Genomic DNA, 20,081 nt, shown 5'->3' with positions numbered 1-20,081 from the left:
ATTCTTAAAAAAAAAAAAAGAAGAAGAAGAAAAGAGGAAATCATTAAAAATGGACCTCTAGTTTCTGCCTGAAACAAATACTTAGAAGTTTTCTGAAATCTTCCCCAGTACGGTAGTGTTGGCCTCGACACACTGGTGTGCAGAGAACGTGACACTCGCTCTGCTGTGACCCCTGAGTTTTCTCACATGATGCTTACTCTCATGGGTCACAGAAACTAGGTGAGAACCATCAGTGACTTGACCAGATTCACACGGTAAGACAGACACAGACATGAAGACAAAAGGACCTCCAGGCAAAACTCCCACCGCATCTGCCACCATTGTCCCCACACGGTAAAGGGAAAGCCAAAAGGCTTCTCTCTCATGTCGGCCGTGGTCATCCCTGTGTGCCCTGGAGAATGGACGAAGGGGGGCTCTGCCCACTGCACCCGTCTGAGGCAGGCTGTCCGCTACTTGTTCTCCCGCCTTCCTGCTAGGGCCTGCTGGTGTTGTCCCCTCAGCTCACCGCCTGCTCTTTCTCCTGTAGTAAGCAACGGCACAACAAGCTGTGGCGCCAGCAGCCTGCCGATGGCCCCGCAGCAGAGCCCAGTGAGTTCTTGCCAGAGACCCTGGATGATGCCCTGGACACCCGGCTGCCATGCTTGGATGACACCACCCAGCCCGGGCTTGCAGGAAGCCAGGCCCCAGGAGGACCCTCTCTCCCTTGTTGTTTCCGAAGACTCTCAGATCCCCTCCTCCTCCCCCACCACGATGACGCAGGCAGCCTGGTCCACTTAGAGGATCTGGAGCGGGATGCTCTACTGGAGGACGCCGCTCAGCCAGTGGAGGTGCACAAACTGGTCCAGCATTCCCAAGAAGGAGCCAGGCACTGTGAAAAGGATGTAAAGAGGAAACTAGAGTTCGGGAGCCCCAAAGCCCGCGGTGGCTCCTTGCCGCAGGCCAGCGAGGTGGAGAAGAAGTGTGACCAGAGAACGGGGAGGTGGAGGCGGGCCTCCACCCAGCTTGACCAGGAAAACCTAAACAATAACAACAGCAAGAGGAGCTGCCCGGATGACTTCGAGGTAGGCGGGGACTATTGTGGTAGCGGCATGCCATGCCACTTCTACCCCACCCCACAGAGCTCCTTCCTGACCCACCCTGCAGGGCTGCAGTTCTCACTTCATCCCACGGGGTTTATTTCAGGAGGATACTGTTACCACCTGTATAGCATGTGCCTCGCTAGTGGATAGGCCTTGTGTAAGGGATACGTAAGCCTTGTGATACCCCCCTCATCCATGGTGGGGCTTCCAACTCATTTCATCACCCCAGTTCACCCCTGCATCGATATGTGATGTTCCTGATTCATCTCTGACCTGCCACAGCCCCCCAACTCTCTCACCTTAGATGGCTTTGAAACAAGTCCCAGAGGTAGCATTCCCTTCCTGATGCTCCGTTATGTGACAGAAGAACAGTGCTGTCCATCTTGCATCTCACGTTAGTGCTTTGCTCCTTGTGTCCCTTATAGCTGCCATCCTTGGGGGATGATGTCCAGGGAGCCTTCACTCCAACACCCTGTATATCTTCCCTCTTCCAGCATCTAGCCATGACCTGGGGCGGGGGTGGTGGTGGTGGTGGTTTCTGTCTACCTCGCCAGTACTCACCAAAGACCTGGAACTTTCTGTCCCTTTGCCATGACTGCATTGAAGACTCTCGGGGAGACACTGAAGTAGAAAGTTAATTTGTAATTAACATTCAGCTCCAATGCTAAGCGAAAACAAAACAGAAAAACACCTAACCACACTGGGCGGTTCATCTGTTTGCCGGCCTCTAAGTAATGAAATATGTTCCAGACCAGAAAGGAACTACATGCCTCCCCCCACTGCCCACCACTTCCCTTAGAGAGGACAGATGATATAAAATGCCTTTGTCTGGGCCAGTGGTGCTGTGGTTAGCCCCAGCGGCCTGACTGTGAGTCACTGAATGGTGACCAGGAGGGCAGCTTGGGTAGGGTAAGGGCTCAGTGGACTCAGCACCAGGACCCAGCAGGACTGAACCTGGAGACAAGCAGCCATTTGAATGCCTGACTCCTTTTGTTAACTGGTGTGCCGGGCTGGCATGGGTTCCTGTTTTGTATGGGGTGAAGGGAAGGCACACTTGAGGGCACAACAGAACAGAGCTTGACTCAGAGGGGTGGTAGAGCATTCATGCCTGATGGAGGGCGACTTGCTGGGGACAGGCTGAGAAGCAGTGCTGTACTGAGAGGCGGGATCTGGGTAGAGAATTCGGTATGTGAGGGGCAGGAGCTGCATGAGCCTGTCGTGGTGCAGCAGCGGCGAAAGATGCCGACGGGAGTGGCTGAGGCCTCTCTGGCATGTTGGTGACACAGGGAAGCACAGGGGACTCCTTAAGTAGAGGCATAGGTGACAGCAGAGCCTGTGAGCCCGAGACTGGACTTGGCTACACAGAATGGTATTAACGTCTTGGAATCGTGGCAGAATTGAGACTCCTCCACAGCCGTCACCCGAAAGGCTCCTTTCTGCTAGCTATGGGCTCTCCCAGTCAGGCAGCTGGGAAAGCCACCCTTATGCTTCTCACCTTCATCATCATTGATTGGCCTTTGAGCTGGTACAGGGTTGTCCTGGCAGGGAGGGCAAAGAAAAGTCCTTGTCCCATTCACTGAGGCCCCAGTGACCAAAAGGCAAGTGATGTCCTTGGAAGATGGTGTAACATGTAGTTAGATGTGTTTGAGTTGGAGGAAGTCCAGATTATAATGACCATGACAGGTTGATGGTCCCCAAGTTATGCTTTGGGCTGACCAGGAAGGACTCTGTATTTAGGGTACAGTTACCCTGGGCGCAGTCACCTCTGCCAGAGAGAACCTCCTTTCTATGCTGCTTTGTTTTTGTTAATTTGCTTTCTAAATTCTAGTTGTTTGGCTTTTAAATTTTATTCTAAATTATGTGTTAGTGTGTGGGTTTATATGCATGCGTGCCAGCGTTTTGGGGAGCCAGAGGCATTGGCTACCCTGCAGCTGGAGTTACGCTGTGAGCTGTCTGACGTGGCTGCTGGGACTGAACTCAGGTCCTCTGAAAGAGCGTTAGCCAGCTCTCCAGCCCTGTCTCTCTCTTCTCCAGTGCCCCCTGCTTTCCAGACCAGACCATGGCCGGGGAAGGGTCAACCTGACTGATGGCAGAGACGGACTGAGAAGGGAGGTCCTAGGCTCTGTCCCTGCCACGTGACTTAAGGTTCACCCAGGTCATCATTTTGACTTGTGGAAAGTCAAGACCAACATCCCTTAGGCCTCTAGAACCTCTGTTCCTCATGATCGGTGTGTTCCAGACAGTCTTGAATCCTGAAATGCAATGATAGTGCAAATGAAAGCACTACCCCCATACACACACACACACACACATACACACAGTGCCGGCCATCCCTGTGCATCCCTGCCACAGTGGCCCACTTTGTCCTTTTGGTCTCTGGCTCGGGATCACGCTTGCTCATGGTGCTTTTGTCACTTGCAGCACGATGCTGTGTTTGGAATCCTCAGTAAAGTGAAGCCTTCCTACACATCCTGTGCTGACTGCATGTACCCTGCTGGCGGGGCTCCTGAGGCCTCCACAGAACGACATGAAGACCCTAGTGCTCCCGCCATCTGCACCCAGCCAGCCTTCCTGCCCCATGGCACATCTTCCCCGATGGCCCACACAAGCTGCAGGTCCCAAGCTCCAGAGAGGCTGGCCTCTGGTCCAGCCAATGCTCCTCCGTTCTTACCACCAGCAGGCTCAAGGAAGCCAGACATCAGTGGCTCCGGAACTGGGGCTTTCCCAGAACCACCAGCAGGCCTTCTAGAGCCTTCCAGAGAAACCTCAAAAGTCCTTCCAAAGTCCCTCCTGTTGAAGAATTCTCACTGTGATAAGAACACCGCCAACATGGAAGCAATGAAGGAAGAATTGTCAACTAAGAAAGAAACGAAGCCAGCTAAGGACCTGAGGCTTCTGTTCAGTAATGAGGCAGAGAAGCCGACCACCAATAGCTACCTGATGCAGCATCAGGAGTCCATCATCCAGCTGCAGAAGGCGGGCTTGGTTCGAAAGCACACCAAAGAACTAGAGAGGTTGAAGAGCCTGCCTTCAGACTCACCGTCTACCTGCAGGGACAGTGCCACCAGCAGGCTGGAGGCTAGCATCCCTGAGGAGGGCCAGGAGCCTGGACACCTAGCCCTGTGCAGCCAAGCAGGGGCTGATGAGAAACCTCCAGAAGGAACCTTGGTGAAAAGCCCGACTCCTACCCTCCTCCGCCTAGATCACACCAGTAACTTCTCAAAAGACTTCCTGAAGACCGTGTGCTACACCCCCACCTCCTCCTCCATGAGTTCCAACCTGACCCGGAGCTCCAGCAGCGACAGCATCCACAGTATCCGAGGAAAGCCAGGCCTGGTGAAGCAGCGGGCGCAGGAGATCGAGACGCGACTCCGGCTGGCGGGTCTCACTGTGTCGTCCCCACTGAAACGTTCCCACTCCCTCGCCAAGCTGGGAAGTCTCAACTTCTCCACAGAGGACCTGTCCAGCGAGGCTGACACATCCACCATCGCCGACTCGCAGGATGCCAAGTATGGTCACTCTTCCTTCTTGCACGAACCGCAGGCCACGCCGAGGGACCCCGCTGCAGCCTGTAAACCATCAGGGAAGTCTGTCCCAGGAAACTTGAAAAACCTGCCGGGGATGAATGAAAGCTGAGCACGTTCTGCATTCCACATTCTGACATGTGGTTGAGGTTCTCATGCTGTCCTGGTCACACGTCACACACATCTTGATTTGTGTTAGCTTCGGTCACCCAGGCTTTCCTCACTCTTGCCAAAGAGAAGAGGGGACAAACAAGTAACATAGCACACATGAAGGAGACCCAGAACGGGGCTTAGGCGACCTGGAAACTCTCAGTCAGGAGACAGCACTGATCCTCAAGCCCTGTCTATGGGAAGATGTGGACACACAGGCTGGGGCTGTGTCTTGTTGTTAGAGTCTTGCCCACCATGCACCATGCCCTAGGTTTCATCCCCAGCACCCCATAAAACCAGGCATGGTTGCACACTCCTATAATCCCATTCCTGGAGTTGGAGGCGGTTGGAAGTTTGAAGTCATTCTCAGCTGTATAGTGAATTTTAGACCAGCCTGGTGGAGAGAAGATAAGTCTGTACATGCAGAATATTTTAATGTGCAGCCTGTGAGAGAAGAGCCATGGTGATGTCGCTGCAGCCCATGTCCCCAGCTCGTCCCTGCCCTCACGGGAGAATTCTCAGATAACAACACAAGTTCTACCTCTGTTCTCACTGTGTTTTGTTCTTAAAATAGCAATGACCAAGGCTCGTTCTGAGAAACAGTGCTGTGTCTGAAAGGGTTTTTCCAAGAGAATCGTAGGTGGGGGTTGGAGGGTGAGGTCCCCCAAAAATGTCAAGACTTTGAACCTGACCATCCCAGGTACAGTTGTGTGACATCATCAGAGGAAAGCACCGAGTGGCTGTTGTCTGTGTGACCCTCCATCCTGGCACCTACGGTGGGGATGGGGGGTCCTCAGCTTCTAGCATCGAGCTTACATCACTCAGTCATGAGGAAGAACTCCAGGCATCACCGAGCCACGTCTGCTGCTAACAAGACATCGTTATGTTTGGGATTGGGACAAGCTCATATCCATGAGATTGTGGGTCTGGGGTGTGGGTCATCCTGCTGAGACACTCTGACCATCCCCCGCCCTCTCACACCAGGCTCATTAGGTGCCATCTCTACATCCGGTGAGAGGAAGGTCATGTCACTTGTGGGTCCTCTTCCTCCTGTCCATAAAATACTGCTCCCTCCTCTCCAGCTCTCCGATATGGGCCACAACACAGGTGTTAGCACAGGTTAGCTCAATGCAACAAGAGGCCAAGGCTCTAGGTTCAAATCAGGGACCTTAACTGATGCCCATAAAGAATACAGTGATGGCAGAATGACAGGAGAGAGGAAGGGCCTGGTCTGGTGATTGGCAGACCAGGATGTGCCGCCCTGTGAGATGAGCATGACTTCTGATTTATTTTGTTTCTGCTGTGGAAATGGTTTATTGGGGGTTTGGGTTTTTCGAGATTTTTTTTTTTTTCTGTGTAGCCCTCGGTGTCCTGGAACTCACTCTACAGACCAGGTTCACCTATAACTTACAGAGATCCACCCACCTCTGCCTCCCAGAGTACCCCTCCTAGGATTAAAGACGTGTGCCACCATCACCTGGCTTGCTTTTTTTTTTTTAATTTTTTAAAATTTCAGATAAGGTTTTACTATTTAGTTTTGGTTGTCATGGCTCTTTGGGACTTGCTGTGTAGACTGTAAGCCTCAAACTCAGCAAGGCTCTCCTGCCTTTGTACAAGCCAAACTGGCCTCAGCCTCCCAGCAGTCCTCCTGCCTCAGCCTCCCAAATGCCAAGATTACAGGTCTAATCCCATCCTGCCCTGGATGCCCCAGGTTTGGTTTTTACACTTGAAGTGTTTGTCAAGAGATAGATGAAGCTGGTGGTGGTGGCGTGGCCTTGTTATCTTGCATCAGGAGACTGAGACAGGTCCTTCACGAGTGGAAGGCCAACCTGGACCACAAAGTGGCCCTACCTCAAAAATAGTAACCCTGACAGGGATGATGTCACCTGACTCAGGCATCTCCTCAGGCCCTCCAGCTTGCCGACTGATCACGTGATGCCTCAGGACTACATGTGGTACTGCAGGGAGACATATTTGAAGGCTTCCTTTGCTTCTTGGATGACACAGACCAAATACTTCCTCCTCATGCCCCAAACTATGCCAGCCTTTCCCGTTACCACACCACTTGTGCAGACGGAGTCCCTGTGGTGGTGACCACAGCTCTGCCCTACAGTTGGCTGGTTCAGCCAGCTAAGCAAGACCACAAAGCCTTCCAGGACTGCCCGTGTCCTGAAAGTGAATGGATTGGAGTTAGTGCGGCTCCCAAAATGCCCGTCCTGGAGAATACCTAGCTCGTCTCCAGGAACAAGGCTAGTCCTCTCCTCATCAGTGCAGGGTCTTCGTGAACCTCTAGCTCAGAGATTCTCCCTGGCAGGATCTTAAAACAAACAAACAAACAAAAAATGTATGTTGTTTTATAGGTATTTGTTTTCCTACCAGTGTCAGTGGTAATCACCTTAAAAAGTGATTATCCACTACTTATTCCAGAGACCCTGTAGGCTTCTCCACACTTCTTTAGCCAACAAAAGCAAACTTTCAAAAGACCAACTTTAACAGATGTCACCAAGTTTAATTTCATGTGTGGTGGATCAATTTTTATGTCAGTGTAATTCCTTAGCTTTGGTAATGATAGGTTTCCACCGGATCTCTAATCTCGTCTGTAAGGGTGGCGGGGTTTTGAAAACCACAGTTTGTCCTGTTCTGTTCAAAGAGTAAGAACAGGAGGAAGGTCAACTCAAGTGGGCCTTTGACTTCAGGCAAATTGATGCCTCTTTTAGAAACACTGGCATATCATCCAGCAGGGTGCTGCCGCCCTGTGTCGCCCCCCCCCCCCCCAGTCGCCAGAATGAGACCCTGGCTTGATGGCTTTTGTTTTGGCCTAGAGGGTTTGAGCTATCTGTTGTCAAGGTGGATTGGTATTTAATCTAAAGGGTTCTGTGGAATTATCCTACCAAACCAGGCTCACGTCAGCAGTGACAACTGCACATTGTCTTACGAAAAGTTTGTTCCAGCCAGGCTTGGTGGCACACACCTTTAACCTCTGCAGGGGCAGGTGGATTACTGAGTCCGGGACTACATAGACCCTGACCAAAAAGGTTTGCTTTGTGAGCTACTCATCCATGCGTGGCTAATGCTTTGTATGTAATCTTAGCAAATTATGTACACACAGAAGAGGCACATGAGGCAAGCAGAGGGATTTATGCAGCGTAAGCCACTGATTTTAATGACTGCCATTTTCACTGAATTGAATTGTCTTCATTGAATGAAGAGCTTTCTCCCTAGCTTGATGCCCTAGGTTCTCAGCTGCCCTCCTTGTTTCTGCTCACCTGCATAGCCTCCCAACAGCTTGAACCTTGTGGTGGCCTCTCCTTACCTCAACCCAGAAGGCTTCTTGAAGTGTAAGGGAGATGGATACTAGGTAGAGGGGGTGGGCAGTCTAGGTGCCTGATTACATGAGCTAAGAGCAAGGTGTCCTCTGCATCCCCAGCCCTCTCGTCCTCGGTGCGGAGACCCCTGTCAATCACGGCGCATCCCTGTGGCTCAGCCATGCAGGTTACTCACAGGTACCCGGAGAGCTGCGCTGCCCTAGCCTGTTCTGCTCCTGTTCCACAGCTTGCTCTAGCAGAATATCCAACCCTGCTAATCTAAAGCCCTTCCCTCTGCCCCATAGAAGCCCAGAGGGTGCTGCAGGATGGAGCCAAGTTTGGCACATACAACCCCATCAGGGTAAATACATTACCTGTGGTTTGGCACAGAATCACCTGACCTGGTCCCCATCCCGAGTTCCTGCTGATGATAAAGACCAGGTGAAGGTCGTTGATGTTCCCCTATCCAAAGCCCCTTGTTTTGTTATTGTTTGTTGGGTGTGAGAGTCCACTCTGCATGCATGTATATACATAAGTTTCTGTGTGTATACTTTGTGTATTCGTTTTGTGTGTGTGTGCCCGATCAAACCCAGTGTGTGCCATTTCTCTCATCACATACTGTGTCTTCTAGCTATGCAGTAAGTCACCCTAGACTCATCTGCAGTGATGCCACCGGGGGCCATCTGGAGAAGGGTGACCACCTTGTCTTTCCCTTTTGCAGTAGACACCACCGTCCCTCCAGTCCCTGACTTGGGCAGGAGTCCTAACCGCGCAGCCTCTGCTGCCCTGGCTGTCGGCCTTGCTGCATGAGAAGATAGCTGCCTCCTCTACACTGTAGCTATTGTTTGACAATTGAGTGCCTTAATAACTGTTTACGAATACTGTGTATTAATGCGCAGCTCCTCAGCTCTCCTCTGTTGTGCTGGGTACTTTGTCTTGTCCTGGTGGTTGAGATTAGGACTTGAGTTTCTCTCCCCCCCTTATGTTTATTCTGCTATGCAGTTGACATTGTGGTTTGTGACTACAGAGCCTGCCAGAAATGGCACTGTTGAGTTCCTGCAGGCCAGGTTGGCATCAGCAAACACCACAGCCCATGGTAGCCAATGAAGGTGTGATTTGGTTTACCAGGCATCTGGGAGGTGGTGCAGGCCCTGCATCCCTGACCCACAGCCTGGTACCTCCCCCTAACCCCTCACAGTTGTAACCCCCTAGTCCCCTTCACACCCCTGTTCTCCTGTCCATATCCTCAGCTCCTTGCAGCAGATTGTGGGTGCAGCTCACCCCAGAGGAGCCACACCAGTCAGACTGCGTTCTTCACCGCAGAGGCTGCCGTCGGTCCCATGCGTCACATCACAACTTTGATTTTTCTATTGTTTTTATATTATATATTTAAGAGGCAGTATCTTTTGTACTGTGAATTTGCAGTAGAAGCATAGTGCACTTTTTTTTTTACTTTTGTTGGTGTGTACTGTATATATAGTCTGCGTGCTTCTTGTGATGAAAATAATAAATACTTCCTTTATAAATGTCATGCAAGTGTCCGTGTGTGCCAGAGGCCCCGCCGCTAGCCCTTGCCAAGACCTCCGTTGTGCTCTTCCCCGTCATCCTTGGCATTCTTTTATTTTTTAAAATTTATTGCACCTCCTAAGTCTCTTCTTGAAAGAGGAGCAGCGCTGGAGCCACCCCAGAGCTCTCCCTCCCAGTCCTGTCACCTGTGGCTGGGGTTGGACCAGTAGAATTCAAGCTAGACAGTGGTGACACACATCTTTAATCCTGGCACTTGGAAAGTAGAAGCAGGAGGATTTCTGAGTCCAAGGCCAGCCTGGTCTTTACAGTGACTCGCTGCAGAGTGACATCCTCTACCAAAAAAAAAAAAAAAGTTTCTTGAGATATTTGTGTTTTTGTTTTGTTCTTTCTTTTGTTTTTTGTTTGTTTTGTTTTGAGACACAGTTTCTCTGTGTAACTCTGGCTGTCCTAGAACTCACCTTGTACATCAAACTTGCTTCAAACTCTGAGATCTGCCTGCCTCTGCCTCCCAAATGCTGGAAAGATGTGCACCACCCACCTTTAATCCCAGCACTCAGCACTCGGGAGGCACAGACAGGTGGGTCTCCGTGAGTTCAAGCCCAGCCTGGTCTACAGAGCAAGTCCAGGACAGGCTCCAAAGCTACAGAGAAACTCTGTCTCGAAAAACAAAACAAAAATAAACAAACAAAAAAACAAGTGTGTCACCACCACCTGGCCAAACCAAATTTTTTTTAAAGATTTATTTATTTATTTTTATTATGTATACAACATCCTGCCTCCATGTATGCCCGTGCGCCAGAAGAGGGCACCAGATCTTATTTCAGGTGGTTGTGAGCCACCATGTGGTTGCTGGGAATTGAACTCAGGACCTCTGGAAGAGCAGCCTGTGCTCTTAACCACTGAGCCATCTCTCCAGCCCCGCCAAACCAAATTTTTATAAAGCATCTTGAGGGGGTTAAAAAAAAAAGTCCTTAGTTCATGGTTGCAAAGGTTTCTTTCCTGGGTTATGCAGGTCCCTTGCTTTGGGGACCCATGGCAAGGCAATATATCAGAAAGGAAAACTGCTTACTGGAACTCAGAAGAGGTGCAGGAAGGGACCAGAGTGGTCCCCAGCATCCAGCTGAAGGACACAACCTCAGTGATCCAGTGTTTTTCTAGACCTCACCTCAAGTTAATTCCATCAGCTGTGACACCCGTAACTGCATTGGCCTTTGGGACACGTTTAAGGTCCCAAACACAGCACCTGGAGACCAAGGAAATCAGGTTGCCATGTCTTAAAGTTGCCTGTCCTAGCTCTGCAGTGGGGAAGAGCCAAGGGGACTCCTGTTCCCCATATTGACTGCAACACTACTGGTGAGGGAGACTTTTGGTCCTGCTCTCCCAACCCAATGGCTAGGTGAGCCAGTCATAGAGAATTTGTCAGGTACATGGACGGGACAGTAAGTCCACTCTGCCCAGATGCTGAAGTACGTTCCAGTTCATCTCAATTTGCTGACACAGCCCAAGAGACTGAAGAGTAAACCGGAGTGTAAGTGTGTTAACTCACACAGTGAAACAGCCAGATTAACCGCGCCAGATAAACTCACGTGAGTCAAAATTGCCTGGGAATAATCTAATGTGAAATTAAAAGATTAGTCCAGCATGGTGGTACTTGCCTATAAATAACCCCAGGACCAGAAGTTGAATGTTATCCTTGGCTACTTAGCAAGTTTGAAGCCAGCTTGGGCTTCGTGAGTCCTTGTGTGACCAGCACTGGGGAGACTGAGGAAGGGGGAGCATTCTGAGATTCACGCCACCCTGAGCTACAATGTGAAAGTCTTCTCCAAAAGGTAAAGTTATGGCCAGGCATGGAACTCAGTGGCAGAGTGCTGACTTTCACATGTACAGGGCCCTAAATTTCATCCCCTGGGTGGAAAGAAGGTAGAGGGAGAGGCCAGAGGTACAAATCTAAGTCAAGTTGTAGAACACTGCCCACTGTAAAATGTGTTTGGTTGGTTTGTGTTAGATTTTTAAATTTTATCTTATGTGTGTGGGTGTTTGTGCACCACACTCATGCCTGGTGTTTAAGGAGATCAGAAGAGGACATTGTATCTCCTGGTACTGAAATTAATGAGCCACTTGTGGGTGCTGGAGTCTAACTAACCCCAGTTTTCTGCAAGAACAGCAAGTGCTCTTAACTGCTAAGCCATCCTCAGTTCCTGCTCAGAGGTCTTTTAAACGGATCTGTGGTCCAAGTGCTTCCCTGAAACTCAAGAGGAGCAAGTGGGGCCCACACCTCTCTGGGCTCCGCCCACAAGTCAGTCTAGGGCAGTGTTCTCAGTCCGTGGGTCTTGACTGACCCCTTTGGGGGTCTAAATGACCCTTTCACAGGGTCACTTATCATATATCCTGCATATCAGATATTTACATTACAATTAATAACAGTAGCTAAATTACAATTAAAGTAGCAACGAAAATAACTCCGTGGTTGGGGTCACCACACCATAAAGGGTCGCAGCGTTTGGAAGGATGAGAACCACTCACTGGTCTAGGGGCAGGTCCCAGCAATGTGTATGTTTACCATAACACTCCAGGAATTCTGATAGCCATATCTAGAAACCGCTGAAATAAGAATGTGATGTAGGCTTACATTTTGCTAGTTACAACCACATTTTATACATACTTTGAGACAACACCCTCCCACACACACCCAACAGCGTGGGTGTTCTTCAGACCCCAGATACCTGTGAGCTGCAGGCCCTCGGAGCATGGCCCTCAGCTAGCTGCCTTTACCTTGCTTTTATCCTCAGAGTAACCTTGCCAGGGTTGTGTTTAATCCCAGATCACACCTTCAGTGTGAGTGGTTTTGCTAGGGAGACACCGGTGTTTACTTAAGCCGAAGGATGCCCTTTTGTGGCAAGAGATTGGCGGACTCTCCAGAGGGCTTGGGATTTCAGAAGGGTTCACACCAGTCTAAAGATGCTGTGTTTTTCTGTTTTGAGTGTTCTGCCCATACACATGAGTGTGCATGCGTGTCTGTGCTTGGTGCCCAAGGAGGCCAGAAGCGGGTGTCGGATCTGCTGGAACTAGAGTTACAGATGGTTGTGAACCACTGTGCACATGCTGGGACTAGATAGAACTCAGGTCTGCTGGAAAAACAGCCAAGTGGTCTTCACTCTGCAGCCCCCGATGTCCCTTCAGGTGAGCAGGAAGGTGGACCTTCAGCCCTGTAGAAATCGGTACCATTTCATGCTCCATACTGCTGGGCTCCACAAGGTGACTTCCACATACTAGTCACCTTCAAACATGTAAGAGCCCAGCTTCAGCCTGAAATTCATTTTTTGGTAAACTGTTCCAGCAAATAAAATGTTTCATTTATTAGCTCCCAAACCAGAGGAGGGCGTACCCACATCTTACTAACACTGAAATGTTGGGATGTGGCTCAGGGGAGTCTACTTTCCTAGAATGTGCAAGGCTGAATTTCAATCCTTAACACCAGAAAGAAAAAGAAGAAAAGAGAAAGGAAAGAAAAAAGACAATAACTTGTATGTGGTGTTTCATATTTGTAACCCTAGTACTGAGGAGGTGGAGGCAGAGGATCAGAAATTCAAGGTCACCATTGGCTACAGAGTGAGCTCAAGGCTAGCCTGAGTTACAAGAGGTCATGTTTCCAGAGCATTCTTACCTTGTCCCGAAGGCCAAGAAGCCCCTCGCTCCACTCCCACCTTCTTGGAGATGACGGCCAGCCAGTGGCCAGTTCAGTCCTGAGAGCTATTGAGCGTGATGAGGAGATTCACGGTCAGGTGACAGGGCCTGACGACTGGGACTTCAGGGCAGGAGAGACCTGATGACCCAGAAGTGGTGGCGCACACCTTTTACTCCGGTTTGGGAGACCAGGAACCATAGCTCCAGGCTAGCCTGGGCTACATGAGACTCTGGTGGTGGACACCAGTACTCAGGAGACAGAAGCAAGTGGATGTCTGAGTTTGTGGCCAGCCAGGGCTATACAGTGAGTTCCAGGCCAAGATAAGACCATATAGACGCTGTTTCAAAAACAGAAGAAGAGAGAATCAGAGCCAGACTTCCTAGGCTTCTTGATAGTGGATATCAAAGTAGGACCAGAGATCAGCATAGGCGCATACACATGCAACCTGGCACTGGGGAGACTGACAGGAAGATCCCAAATTCAAAGCTAGCCTGGTCTACATACTAAGACCCTGTTTCAAAAGCAGAGCAGCTGTGTGCATAAATGCGGGGAAGACAGTGCTGCCAGTGGGACCAGCCGTGTTTACTGACACTACTGCTGATACAAGTAAAACATCTCCACGGGCACATGCTTCCTGCTGCATGGCTGCTGTCATAGGCACTAACAGGAGGAGGAGGGAAGGCACACAGTTGTTCCATAGGTACTCAAATCTGCAAAGGTTCAAGGGAATTTCAGGCCAGCCTGAGCTGCATAAGACCCTGTCTCAAAAACAAAACAAAAGCAATCAAACAACAACAAAAAAGGGAAAATAGAAATAACCTCATCGTGGAGTTCCAAAAAATTACTAGATAAGTCAAGAACAGTGGCACATTGCTGTAATCCAGTGATGGGGAGGGCTGAGGCAGGAGTTTGAAAACAGCCTGGGCCACATAAGGAGATTCTATTTTAAACAAAATGTATCACTAGCCTTGTATAGTGGCTCATTCCTTTAATCCTAGCACTAGGGAGGCAGGGAGATCTCTGTGAGTCCGGGGACAGCCTGGGCTACACAGAGAAAACCTGTCTCAAACTAAATAAAACAAAACAAAATATATGTGTAATGAGCACACAGTAAACCCTCTGGAACTATGGTCTTGTGTATTGTATAAAGTTGGTCCAGGTTGTGACATAAGTCATCCTTCAAGGACAGTAATGTCCACAAAGAAAATGGGTGGCCCGTTCACTGACCAGAACCTCTGCTTCCTGCCTCCTGCCTCATTGGTAGCTCTTTAAGGGCAAAGAGGCACAAATGCAGGATCACTGGAGAAACAACCTTTAGCGGGGGTGTGCACACATCCTCCCCGGTGGACCCCATCCATAGTATAGGATCTCTAGAACCAACACCAGGGCCTGGGCAGTTTTTCCCTTGGGGAGAGGAACAGGGCAGTCTGAGAGTGTGGGCTTGTCCCTGCTGCAGTCTAGAGGCAGAGGCACATCCTGTTCTGCGGTTGCCATGGTGTATCTGAAAACATCTGCCACAACACAAGGCTGGGGTGGCGCCTGGCAGCGCAGCTCTGGCCCGAGTAAGGGCTTGGGTGGGCTGGGCACCAGACTGAGCAAGGCCTGCATCTGGGCAAGGATTAGGAAAATTTCCCCAATCTTCCATACACATGTGCAGTTTAACACACACACACACACACACACACACACACACACACACATGTGCACACTCTTATCTGGGAGGCAAGACTAGCTGAATATCTAGCCAGGGCAAGCTTCCTAAAGAATTCTCAGTTCTCTATTTTTGGTTTTGCTTTGGGATTTTTCTGTTTGCTTGCTTGCTGTTTTTCTTTAATGCTTCCTTCGGGTTTGGTTTGGTTTTGTGTTTTGAGAGGTCTCCTGTAACTAAGCTGGCCTAGATCTTGCTATGTTATTAAGGATGACCTTGAACCGATCCTCCTGCCTCCACCTCCCCAGTGCTGGAGTTGCAGGTCCTGTGCCACCGTGCCTGGCCACCTTTGTTTTTGTTTACTGCTATTATTATTATTATTATTATTATTATTATTATTATTATTATTATTATTATTAATGAGTCCTGTGTGTATGTCTGTGTGTTCCTAGATGCCTTAAGCATCAGATCCCCTGGAGCTGGAGTTAGACAGTCATGAGCCTCCATGTGAGTGCTGGGCACCACACTCAGGGTCCCTGGAAGAGCAGCTTGTATCTGAACAATTGAGCCATCTCTCCAGACCCCTGGATGCCTTTTCTGATTGTTTTGCTTTTGTTGTTGTTTGGTACAAAGCCTCACCCCATTGAAATGCAGACTGGCTCCAAGCCTGTAGTAATTATCCTGCCTCAGCCTTCCTAGTGTTGGCATACAGATGCCACCACGCCCAGTCCTAATTTTCTGTTTTCTTCTTGGAAACCCTGAGAGGAGATTCTGAGTACCCAGCCTTCCCGACTTCCTCCTAGTCTAACTCCCAGCCAGGCCCACAGACTTTTCCTAGCCCCATCCTTCTCCCCAGATAGAATTCACTGCCCTCATTGTCATAATAGCTGCTGATGTTTTTCCTGAATAGCCCTTAAAATACAGGCTTGGCAACAGTCAACACAGGGCGTAGAGGAGGAGTGAGCGTGAGCCAGGAGGACCACGATCCATGGATCAACTTTACACACCTGCAGAGTAAACGGGATGTCTGCAGCATGGAGGGCTCTACACAAATCTGTCAAACTAGGTGATTGGCTAAGTGACTTGATCCCTTGTGATGAGCTGGAGTCACAAGTACTAGTGATATACTTTCTAAGAGAGAAACTGAGGTACTAACGGTCAATATAACTGACTATGGCTACATAAATATGCCAAGTGAGTTTTATTTGGAGGTGGGGAGGAGACAGTACTGTGGATTGAACCTAGGGCTTCCCACAGGCTAGACCACAAAGACATGGTCTTACTAATTTTTCCAGCTAGCCTTGAAGCTAGCCTTAGCTTCCCCAGTAGGTTGGGATTACAGGCCTGGACCACTGAGCTACGTACGGTCCAGAATGCCCCTACTCCATCCCTTTGTTGTTTTCCTAGGTACCAGAAGTCCTTCATAGCACCCTCAAGCCACACACCATCCCGAACCTCACCTGAGAAGCCATAAGTGAGTTGGGGTGGTAGCTACCCTCTGTTTACCAAATCCATGCCATCTGTTGGGCTCTGTGTCTCTCTGGGCTAGAGGATCTCATGCCTACTCTGTGTATCCTCTATACCTGTGAAGTGTGCACTGGCTAGTTTCATGTCAACTTAACACAGAAGGAAAAAAGATGGAACCGCCATTGAGAAAAATACCTCCATAAGATCCAACTATAGGGCATTTTCTTAGTTAGTGATTGATGGGGAGGGCCCAGCCCATTGTGGATGGTGCCATCCCTGGGCTGGTAGTTCTGAGTCCCATAAGAAAGCAGACTCAGGCTGGATAGTGGTGGCTCATGCCTTTAATCCTAGCACTAGGGAGGCAGAGGCAGGTGGATCTCTGTGAGTTCAAGGCCAGCCTGGGCTATATTCTAAGACATCCAGGGTTGTTACCAAAGAAAACTGTTTCAAAGAAACCCCCACAAAAAAAAGATAGAAAAAGAAAGAAAGAAAGAGAGAGAAAGAAAGAAAAAGAGAGAGAGAAAGAGGAAGGAAGGAAGGAAGGAAAGAAGAAAGGAAGGAAGGAAAGAAGAAAGCAAGCAGGTTGAGTAAACCAGTAAGCAGCACCCCTCTGTGGCCTCTGCATTGGCTCCTGCCTCCAGGTTCCTGTCCTGTTTGAGTTCCTGCCCTGACTTCTATCAGTGAGGAACTGTGATGTGGAAGTGTAGGCTGAATTCACCCCGTCCTCCCTCTGACGCCCTCTTCTGGTATGCAAGTGTACATGCAGAGCGCTCAGACATAAGATACAAATAAATGAATAAATTTAAAAAAAAAAGAAGTACTTGTTGGAGTGACAAAATGCAGGACACACTAATGAATGAACGCGGGAGCTGATCTTTCTTGGTCAGGAAGTCTAGACTCACCTGGTCCACACAGACCTTCCTCTACCATAGAGCCACAGCTCCTTCTGCTGCCACAGTGTCTGGTTCTCTTTTAGTTTGTGTTTTGAGACAAGGATCCACTCTGTAGCCCAGGCTGACATGAAACTGGAAGAGATCCTCCTGCTTCTGCCTCCCGTGGGGAGGGGAGATTAAAGAGTGGGCACCATGTCTAGTTAGGCTTGCAAGAGTCCTCCTGCCAGGTGATGGTGCTACATTGTATTCACAGAGGATCTGAGTGGATGAGAACTGGGGACATGGGGCATGCCCCTGATCAGCTGCCTCTCTGCTCCTAACAGCACCTGCTCTCTCATCAAAGGCTATTCACCATTTCCCTAGCCTTCCTTGCAATGACTGATTCCTAAAGGAAATGGGCACATGCCCCGCCCTTCTTGCTGGCCACCATTCCTCTTCCCGTAAAGCCCCTTTCTATATTACCATGAGGAATCTCTACAGAACCTCTGTGGTGGACGGACAGCCAATAAGGATAGTCTGGCACCGGTGCAGCCCCTTAAAATGACACAAACTTTCCAAACACATCTAAGTTCCACTCACAGAAGCCAGAAGGGAACCCTGGTTTGGGAATCAAATAGTGAGATAAAAACGTGGGGGTTGTGTGGGGAAGAATGTTCTGGGTGGAGGAGGAAGCTGGTGTTCTGGTTTCCACAGACTCTAAGCAAACCAGTGGAACAGGCAGGGACCAGGATTGGGTGCTGGGAGGGGCTCACAACTCTGTGGGGTCAGCATCTTCCCCCAGGTCCGTGTGTCCAAACTTCAGAAAATGTAATCTCCAGTTCCTCAGTCATGCATGTAGAGGACAGCAAACACACGGGACACTGGCACCAACACAGGAAATGTCAGACTGTGCTAGAGATGGCACTCAAGGTTTGGTCGGAAAGTGTTTTAGAGAGAGAAGGAAGCCAGTGCAGATGGGCTCCAGTGACCCAGTAAGATTGCTGTTGGCTGGGGCCTGGCCCTCAGTCAGTGTCCAACAAAAGACCACTGAGTGGACAACTGATCACCTGTGTGTGAGGGAGATGGCAAGATGGAGACAAGAGGTGGCTGTGAGCTCACTTCCAGAGGCAAACTGGAGAAGTCATGTTGACTCGGATGTCTGTCCTGCCTGATACTGCAGCCTTTCAGTCCCAAAGAAACCTGTTAGCTCAGGCTTTTTATTAACTCCTGTAACTTAAATTAGCCCATAATTCTTGTCTGTTGTTAGCCACGTGGCTTGGTACCTTTTATCAACGAGGCATTCTCATCTTTCTTGCTCTGTATCTGGATGACAACTTCATACTCAGCCTCTCCTCTTTCCAGAATTCTCCTGTTCTGGTTTCCATACCTCTGCTTCCTTGCTGCCTGGATACTGGCCAATCAGTGCTTTATTAAAGCAATATAAGACCATTGTCCCACAGCAATCCCCCCCCTTTTTTTTCCAAAACCAGAACTCTGAACGTAATGTCTTTGTTCAGCTTTTTTTCCAGGTCATTATCCGTAACAACTTGTAACCAACACTCTAAACAAAGGAAAATATCCATAGTCCATTTTTTTTGGAATGTGGGCGTAGTTTTCCAGGCTACTTCCTGATGACAGGGGGCGCTGATAATCTTATAGGGATCTAAAGAAGATTTAGAATTATGATCAAGTCCTGACTGGAGTAGTCTGTGAGGCTTGATTATCTCAGCCAGCAGTCTTGAAACTGTTTTGGAACTGAGTTCATAGAACTCAGACATCTGGGCCATCTGCTCCTATTGGAGATTTCTCAGGGGGTCTTCCTTGATCAAACCTGAGTTTTCTTAACCCAGAATGAATCCAAAGCCTCTCATTTCCTGTGGAAACAAAAGCAGAACCTCTTTTCCAAAGTAACATATCTTTTGACTTAAATTTTGAAGTCCAGGCACTTTAAAAATACATATGTTGGATTAATACAGCAGCATTTGTAATCAAGTGTCCTTTAGCAGCTGTTGCTCCTTTTTCACTCAGTATTCAAACAATTCCAAGACAACACAATAACATACAGTATCCAGGCTCTCTGTGTATTTTCCATCTTTATGTAGCTTTATTTTAATTTCTATTTCTTTTATTTTTATTTTTAATTTTTGGTTTTTTGAGAAAGGATTCTCTGTGTATTTTTGGCTGCCCTGGAACTCACTCTTTAGACCAGACTGTCTTTGAATTCACAGAGATCTGTCTGCCTCTTCCTCCCAAGTTCTGGGATTAAAGGTGTGTCTCTAGACCCAACTTCTTTTTTTATTTTTTTTTAAAGGACTTTATCCTTTTTTTTCTCTCTTAAGCTTACATATATTTTTAAACACATTATAAACCATGTAGAGTTTTTTTTTTATTTGAGTCTATCTTTACCATATCGCTCTCTTTTTCTGACCACTTGAATCTTTAATTTACTAAGCCATATGGCTAGAATTAAAGCAATGACTTTGATGGCTGGATCCATCCCATTCCTTAACTTTCTGAGAGTCTATCTTCATGGTGTAGGTACTGGCCAGAGCCATGTTTATTGTTAGAACTCTATGGAGTTTCAAGGTCTCTACTACCACCAAGAAGCATATTGTTGGCTATTCATAAACACCATTTAAGTGTTTTGTGGTGGGGTCTCTTAAAAGAGTTGCAAGGGTTTTGCAGCTAAAGCTGAGTCAGGAAGCCTCTCTTAAATGAGATGCACTTGCCTCTAGTAAACAGAGCCCACCCGAGAAAAATGGTGCTACCAAGAAGCTGTGCTTAACTCTGTTCTTTTGTGTCTAGAATTACTTCCCAAACTCTT

At 48.8% G+C, this 20,081-nt stretch overlaps 1 protein-coding gene across 5 annotated transcripts in view; it reads left to right on the top strand.

Annotated features, from left to right (window-relative positions):
• The window catches only part of Ssh1 (slingshot protein phosphatase 1), a 52,243-nt gene extending 42,654 nt beyond the window's left edge, over positions 1-9,589 (top strand). For all 5 annotated transcript variants that reach the window (XM_085680666.2, XM_048450098.3, XM_087903716.1 and 2 more), the window contains 2 exons: positions 527-1,061; positions 3,501-9,589. In XM_085680666.2, the coding sequence (XP_085536792.2) occupies positions 527-1,061; positions 3,501-4,715 (1,750 nt within the window). In that variant the 3' untranslated portion in view covers positions 4,716-9,589. The remainder of the gene's footprint in view (positions 1-526; positions 1,062-3,500) is intronic.
• The last annotated feature ends 10,492 nt before the right edge of the window (positions 9,590-20,081 follow it).

Source organism: Myodes glareolus, chromosome 2 (assembly GCF_982192425.1).
Source record: "Myodes glareolus chromosome 2, mMyoGla1.1, whole genome shotgun sequence".
Classification (NCBI taxonomy): Eukaryota; Metazoa; Chordata; class Mammalia; order Rodentia; family Cricetidae; genus Myodes; species Myodes glareolus.
The sequence above is the reverse complement of the archived record's forward strand: the minus strand, read 5'-3'. Positions and strand labels throughout refer to the sequence as shown.